Consider the following 8,445-nt stretch of genomic DNA (forward strand, 5'->3'; position numbering starts at 1 on the left):
GTTATCTTTCTGTAGAGCGTGAGTGTGAGAATTTAAACCAGAGGCTTCATATTACTGAGTCCTTTCTATAGCACATTATGAAAAAAGGAGTTTTTGGTAATGATCTTCATTGAAGGAGCAGTATCACTCTGGTTTTAGACATAAGGTTGATGAGAAAAGTTTAGGCAGAAGTCAATTTCTAGGATTTCTCTGTCTTAAGGCAAGGTTGCTTTAGTAGTAAAAAAACACAGAGCGAAATGGACACAATGATTAATGACTAAGGTTAGTACTTACAAATCTTCATTCCTGCTTTAAAAAAAGATTGCATTTTTATATCAGTCCCTCCTAAATTCAGTTGCATATAAATCTACTTCAGTAATTAAACTAAAGTAAATATCAGGATTACAATACAAAGACTTTGTGACTGAGAAATAAATAGCTGCCCTTTTGTGTTATTTGAAGGTAAGAACACTTTCAGAAATCTAGAAAACTCAAAAGAAAAATGAGAAAATACAGTGTTGTCTGTGCTGGAGTCTGAGAGAGAATAAGCATGAAGTTTGTAAGAATTTGTCCTAAGTTCCTGGCATTATGTAAACAAAGGGACAAGTACACAAAGAGCCAATTTGCTTTACAGAGAGCAGACATTGAGATTCCAAATGTTCTTTGGCAAACTTTGGCTTGTAGAAAATAGTAGTCATTTATTAAATATTAAATAATGTGAGACCCAATATGGAATTATTTCTTGTGAAGATAAAAACTATCTCCATTTAACAGATAAAGACTCGAAGTACTAGGAGATAAAGGGCTATGCCCAGGTCATATAGTAAGTGGTTGTGCCAGGTTTTAGACCTGTGTGTTCCTGTTTGAGAGCACTTGTGCAGAGCTTTTCTGTCCTAATGTTGCTTAAGATTGTATAGAAGAATGCTAATTGCAGCTTCACTTACAAATCTGACCTATCTGATTGTAATGAGGGTTTGTTATATAAATAGCTTATGGAACACTACACCTTATAACACTTTGTAGCTAAAAATAATAATATAAATCTGAATTAATGTGGGAAATTTTCATGATATATTAAGAAATGTGTTGTTCCTAATTAAAAAATGAACAAAGGACCTGAGTAGACATTCCTCACAAAAAGACATACAGATGGCCAACAGGCCCGTGAAAACTGCTCAACATCACTAATCAAGAAAATGCAAATGAAAACCACAGTGAGATATCACCTCACACCTGTTAGAATAGCTTTTATCAAAAACACAAAAGGTACCATGTTGGAGAGGATGTGGAGAAAAGGGAACCAATATATATTGTTGGTGGGAATGTGTGTTAGTACAGTTATTGTGGAAAACAGTATGAAGATCTCTCAGAACATTAAAAATAGAACTATCATATGACCCAGTAATTCCATTTTGCATATACATCCAAAGGAATGATAGTAGTATGTGGAAGAGATATCCATGTTAACTGCAGCATTATTCACAATAGACAAGATATGGTATCACTCTAAGTATCCATCAGTAGATGAATAAAAAGAATGTGATATATAGGCTGGGCAGGGTGGCTCACACTTGTAATCCTAGCATTCAGGAGGTGGAGGCAGAAGGATTGTTTAAGCTCAGGAGTTCAAGACCAGCCTGAGCAAGAGCGAGACCCCATCTCTACTAAAAATAGAAAACTAACATGAATGGAGCTGGAACATATTCTTCTTAGCAAAGTATCTCAAGAATGGAAGAAAAAGTATCCAGTGTACTCAGCCCTACTATGAAACCAATTTATAGCTTTTCATATGAAAGCTATAACCCAATTATAGCCCAAAAAGAAAGGGAGAGGGAGGGGAGAGAGAGGGAAGGTTGGATGGAGGCAGGGTAATTGGTGGGACCATACCTGCGGTGCATCTCACACCATGTACAAGGGTACATGTTAAATTTACTCAGTGTAGAATATAAATGTCTTAATACAGTAACTAAGAAAATGTGGTGAAGGCTGTGTTAACCAGTTTGATGAAAATATTTCAAATTGTATATAAAACCAGCACATTATATCCTGTGATTGCATTAATGTACACAGCTATGATTTAATTAAAAAAAATAAGAAAGAAAGAAAAGAAAAACTCGCCATGTATAATGGTGCATGCCTGTAGTCCCAGCTACTCGTGAGGGTAAGGCAAGAAGATTGCTCAAGCCTGAGAGTTTGAGGTTGCTGTGATCTATGATACCCCGGCACTCTACCCTTTACCCAGAGCCACATAGTGAGACTGTGTCTCAAAAAAAAAAAAAAAAAAAATGTTTCTTTTATATATTTTATACACACACAATGGGATACTATTCAGCTTTAAAAACAACGTGGATGAACTTGGAGGACATTATGCTAAGAGAAATAAACCAGACAAATACTGGAAGGACAAATACTGCATAATTTCACTTACTTACAGAATCTAAAAAGTTGAACTCATAAAAGCAAAGAGTGGAACTGAAGGGATCAAAGGGTAAAAAGTTTCAGTTAAATAGGAGGAATAAGTTTGGGGGTCTATGTATAGCAACTATAGTTAGTAATCTACTGTATACTTGAAAATTGCATTTTAAATGTTCTCACCACCAAAAAAATAAGCGAAGTGTTCTATCTTGGGTATGGCCTTGAAAAGAAAAAATAGTAAGTGAGGTGATGGATATGTTAATTAGTTTGCTTTAATAATTTCACATTGTATGCATATATCAAAATATTACACTTTGCCCCATGAATGTGTACAATAAAAAATAAATGTTTTGAGATTAGAAGAGTTTACTAAATAGTATATACATTATGGTTTCTTGTGTAGGAAAAACTTGAAGTGTATAATACATATCACATGCATAAATATAGAAAAATGCTAAAAGTGGTCTACTTGGGTGCTTTAAAATTTTCATGCATTTTCTAAATTTTTACAAGCACATGTTTTACAGTGGGGTACTGGGATATAATGTACTTACTGACAGATTGACCCTCAGATGATTAAGTTAGCTATGATTTTCCTTGATAAGAACTTACAGACTTTCTCTGGCTTTCACCTCTGATTTTTGTGATTCTCTGTTCTTTTACAGTAACAGTAACGAGTAGCCAGAGTACTCCTGCCAAAGCCCCCAGGGTAAAGAGCAGTCCGTCCATTTCTTCCCCATCATCCGCAGCTTGTGCTCCAAGCTGTGCTGGAGACCTCCCTCTTCCTTCGAATACTCCCACATTCTCTATTAAAACCCCTCCTGCCAAGACCCGATCTCCCATGAGCAGAAGAGGCTCTGTCTTCTCTGTGTCTCCCAAGCCACCCTCATCTTTCAAGATGTCAATTAAAAACTGGGTGACTCAAACTCCTTCTTCATCACCACCTATCACTCCACCTGCTTCTGAAATGAAGATCACATCTCCAAGGAAAGCCCTTATTCCTGTGAGCCAGAAGTCATCCCAAGCAGAGGCTTGCTCTGAGTCTAGAAATAGAGTAAAGAGGAGGCTAGACTCAAGCTGTCTGGAGAGTGTGAAACAAAAGTGTGTGAAGAGTTGCAACTGTGTGACTGAGCTTGATGGCCAAGTTGAAAATCTTCATTTGGATCTGTGCTGCCTTGCTGGTAACCAGGAAGACCTTAGTAAGGACTCTTTAGTTCCTACCAAATCAAGTAAGATCGAAGGAGCTAGTACAAGTATCTCAGAGCCTCCTTCTCCTGTCAGTCCTTATGCTTCAGAAAGCTGTGGAACGCTTCCTCTTCCTTTGAGACCTTGTGGAGAAGGGTCTGAAGTGGTAGGCAAAGAGAATAGCTCCCCAGAGAATAAAAACTGGTTGTTGGCCATGGCAGCCAAGCGGAAGGCTGAGAATTCATCACCACGAAGTCCATCCTCCCAGACACCCAATTCCAGGAGACAGAACGGAAAGTCAGCACCAGGCCTGGTAAGTCAGCAGTGGTGGGAAGATACATTTCCGAAGGTGAAGGGGGCCATTGGGGAAAATACTTCATCTAACTTAAAGGGGCCCAGACAGAGATCTCTTCTCAAGACAATGCTTTAAAAAAAGAGATAGTAAATCTGTTTATTTTTAGGGTTGCCAAATTTAGCATATAAAAAATACAGGACAAATTGTATATGGGATATATTTTTACTAAAAATTTTTTATGCTAAAAAATTGTTCTTTGTCTGAAATTCAAATGTAACTGGATATGCTGTATTTTATCTGGCAACCCTCTTTACTCCCTTTTAAATCCTTCCTGTCAAGGTCCATACTCCTCAACCCTGTTGCCTGATTCACTGATGCTTCCTTGTGCTCTGGGATATAAATTCAAAAATATCTCCCCTCTCCTGTTAGACAGTATGCCATCCTCTTTTTATAGATAAAACTGTTGTTCATGGGAAAGTTGCCAATATCCGTAAGTAGATTTCCAGTTTGTAATTACATTTTATGATTATTTAAAATACAGTGAAATTTAGATACTTACAAAGCAAATTAAATGCAGAATCCGAGATTTTTATGACTTCTCCTAGTCGTCTATAGTCATCTTGCCCACATCAATGTTTTTGGCACGTATATCTAATCTACTCTTTTAAACATTCAGTGTAGTTTCACTTATTTTTTTAGGACTCGTATTTCATTGGTTGACATAATATTTAAATTAGATAATGTCAATAACAGATATTGCTGGCAGAAATAGATTTATGAACCTCAAAAAGCATATGACTCATTGCCATGGTGGGAGGCAGAAGTAGCTGTAAGCATTGGGTGAGCTATGGCCACCAGTCAGAAGGAATAGGAAGTTTCTTTTATTTGCAGGTTAAAGGAGGTAGGCTAAGGAAGTTTCCACTGTACTTCATAGTAGCTCCTGTTCTAAGTTAGGGAGAAGCTGGAAGGGTGATTGAAATACAGTTGAGAATCATCATCAGCAACATCTACCCTTTTAATGTGGCAGAGGCTAGATAACAACTTCAGGCCAGTTCTAGTTTAATAAGTGTTCATTTATGGCCCTGTGCAGTGGCTCGTTCCTATAATCCTAGCACTCTGGAGGCGGGTAGATTGCTTGAGCTCAGGAGTTCCAGACCAGCCCGAACAAGACCAAGACCTGTCTCTACTCAAAATTGAAAAACTATTTGAGCGTTGGAATGGGCACTTGTAGTCCCAACAGCTTGGGAGGCTGAGACAAGAGGATTACCTGAGCCCAAGAGTTTAAGGTTGCTGTGAGCTGTGATGCCATGGTACTCTACCAAGGGCGACGGAGTGAGACTGTCTCCAAAAAAATGATAATATATGTTCATTTCCCCAACTCCTCTCTCATGAAGACATATCCCATAATTTTAGGAAAAATAACTAGAACTATTTTGAAGACTACTTCATATACTACTCTAACTTTAGACTTCAGACCATAGACTTTGCTACAGAAAGTTTAAAAAAGGAAAAGGAAGAAAATGCTATAAAGACTTTTTTCTTCTCTCAAATTATGACTACCCTTTGTCCCTAGCCAAAATTCTTATTGTTTTTCCTGGGGGCCTGATCTCAGCTATGTGTTAGCAGAAAAATAATTTCAATGAAAAGTTCCCTGCTATTATGCAAATCTTAAAGGCTTTAAAAAGTAGAAATAGTGTGCTAGTCTTATTTCTTTGAAGCTATTTTTCTTTAATTTATTTTTCTTTATCGTTATGACAATATAGACCTTCAGAAGAGTATAGCAGCTACCATTTGAATACCTATTTTGTTTGTAAATTGGGGAGACTACTGTATTCATTTTATTTCAAAGAGAATGGTAATTGCTTAACTGGTTAATGTTTTCTATTCACATAAAAAGGCTATGTCTTCCTTCCTTGGATACCAGCTATTAAATTTTTACCATATTAAGTACAACTCATCCAAAGGGACGTTACTATTAAAAGTATTTGGGACTGAAAGCTAGCTGACAGACAAATCTGTAGACATCCTAACTTAAGGTACCCCTGGGTGATACTTGCTGATGTAACAGCTGGACTTTTAAGAAATCTCTGAAATCTAAACTTTCTTCTTCTAGGTCACCATTACTCCCAGCTCCATGAGGAAAATCTGTACATACTTCCATAGAAAGTCTCAAGATGACTTCTGTAGTCCTGAACACTCAACAGAGTTATAGATTCTAATCTGAGTGAGGTAACTGAACTTTGGTCCACTTAAACAAGATGAAAAATACAACAGAATGACTCTATATAACTCTGACCTTTTAGAAAGCTGCCATCTTTCATTTTTTAAAGAAAATTCTTTCAACTGTGAAATGCACCTAGTCTGGTGCTGCTACCATAGTAAAGACACAGCTTCCCAAGGATGAATGCTGTGTTTAAATTTCATAAGTAAATTTGACACCATGTAGCATTTTTGAATTAATAGCCTTCGCTTTTTAAATTATGCATCTTTACAGTAATGACATCCACTCATGGAGGCAAAAAATAAGACATGTGTCTTGTTATCCTGAAACTTTCTATGCTCAGTAGAAAGTATCTGCCAGCCAAAGCAGGAAGCCTGTCTGTGAAGGCTGACTGCTGAAGAAATCCTCTGCCGAAGACCCCTGGTTCTGTTTTGCCTCAAACAAGTATAATTTTATTTGAAATACATAATCTTTTCACTACATTTTTGTGTTTTTTTTAAAGTACGTGTAAAAATGTGATGTTCAGATAAGTACATTTATATCAGTTCAGTGTTAAAATACAGTGTGAGTTAAAGTCATTTTTATTTTAAATGCAGTGATAAATGTCAACTCTTTGGAGAAGCTAGGAGAACAACAAAAGAAAGCTGTATTCATCTTTTTCCCCTCAAATATATCTCATATGAGCTTTAGGGTACCCATATTACCCAGCAGTTTACTATGTTGCCAGCCCCCCATCACTTTCTACAGGAGGTTATGATTTTTGCCATTTACTAGAGGAAGATGTTTTATAAAATCAGTAGTCATACACTGAAACTGGGGTTTAAATTCAGGTGCAGTCCTCAGTTCTCTAGGGGCTGTAATATTTTTAAAAATAAGTCATCAGATTTTGAGAAAAGTGTAGCGATTTCTTACTGGTATTTTTATAAAAGAAGATAGCTCTGAACTAAAAGTCCAGAACCTAAAAAATAAATCTTCGCTTTCTCTTCATATACATAAAAAGCAATAACCTACTAGTATAGCCCTGAGCCAAAAAGTAATAGAATTTTCTCTAGATATTTAATACAGAAAGTATATAGCTTAAGTCTAAATTAATAATGTGCAAAATATCTTTAATAGCCCTTCCCTTAATCAAAATCGATGTATCAATGATCTTAAAATGAACCATTGTTTTATATTTTTCACTTTTGTAACCTCATGGAAAGCAGCTTTATGTACTTTGCATATACTTGGAAGGGAGTCCCCTTGCAATCACGAAATTTGATTCATTTTATCATATTTCTAAGGACTGTGAAGACTTTATTTTTGTCGTGATTTTAAAATGTGTTCTTAATGAAAACGCTTTAATTCCTTTGACCTTATAAGTTAAGCTGTAACGACCAAAACTACATACATCAAATAAGCGTAGGTTCTCTGTGGTTTTTTCCAAGGAGAGAAATAAATAAAGGGAAGCCATGCATTTTCTGTGGTCAAAATCAAGCACACCATAGTCTTTACTGAATATTTAAGAAATCTACTTATATTTGGTGTTTGCTTTTTGAGTGTTGGGCCATGGGAAGGTGTTATATAACCAATACCTGCCAATAATGCTGTCTCTCTTGCTTTAAAAGTCAGTATGGGAAAAAAAAAATCCATGGAAAGAAAAGGATCAGTAAAGTAGATGATTTTGTTTGAATCCTTGCACATCTGGTAGCACTACTGAGTGAAGCTGGTTGGGATAAACGTGGCTGTCAGAAACTGTGCCGAGCATCTACTTGGTGTAACATGTCCTATTTGGAAAACTAGTACTTTAAATTGGTGCCAAAGGTCAAATGTAATGAGATAATAGTTATCCCTGCCTGTGTTGGTGTCAGACTTTGATCTGATCCTGAATAATAAAGCCTTTTACTTTATCTGATGTTCTTTTCTGAGCTTTTGCATTAACCTAGAAGCAGTCAACACAAAAGAACTATAGTAGTACTCAAGATTCCCTTCTGTTTGCTCATTGAATAAAATGTATTTATTCCCAAGGTTATAATCTAGTTGGAGCCTAAAGAGGATTTTATGAAATATGTTTTGTTTCATTATACCTTGAATGTTTAAGGTGGCTTGGATTACTTGATGAAAGAGGTTGGAGTGATAATGGTTCTTTTTCTAAACAAGTATTTCCAGCATAAACTTTTCCATTTGAATACTTTCCAAGCATTATTGCTACCATGCTGTTAGAGTTTCCTTTTTACTGTTTCAGCACAGATCTTTAATTTACTTTGGTGAGGGTTGACTAATTAGTCCCTTCAAATGTCTCTTTTAATCTCAGCCATGGCTTTTAACTGATGATGAATCAAGAGCATGTGTAGTAACCTATGCATTGAAG

The 8,445-nt window shown here is 36.3% G+C and overlaps 1 protein-coding gene across 3 annotated transcripts in view; it reads left to right on the top strand.

The window, feature by feature from the left end:
* The window catches only part of DTL (denticleless E3 ubiquitin protein ligase homolog), a 52,995-nt gene extending 44,866 nt beyond the window's left edge, over positions 1–8,129 (top strand). For 2 of the 3 annotated variants that reach the window (XM_012811858.1, XM_012811857.1), the window contains 2 exons: positions 3,060–3,892; positions 5,988–8,129. In XM_012811858.1, the coding sequence (XP_012667312.1) occupies positions 3,060–3,892; positions 5,988–6,086 (932 nt within the window). In that variant the 3' untranslated portion in view covers positions 6,087–8,129. The remainder of the gene's footprint in view (positions 1–3,059; positions 3,893–5,987) is intronic. The other variant, XM_003800521.2, reaches the window with a different exon arrangement.
* The last annotated feature ends 316 nt before the right edge of the window (positions 8,130–8,445 follow it).

This window comes from Otolemur garnettii, unplaced genomic scaffold (genome assembly GCF_000181295.1).
Source record: "Otolemur garnettii isolate 467f Iridium unplaced genomic scaffold, OtoGar3 scaffold00178, whole genome shotgun sequence".
Classification (NCBI taxonomy): Eukaryota; Metazoa; Chordata; class Mammalia; order Primates; family Galagidae; genus Otolemur; species Otolemur garnettii.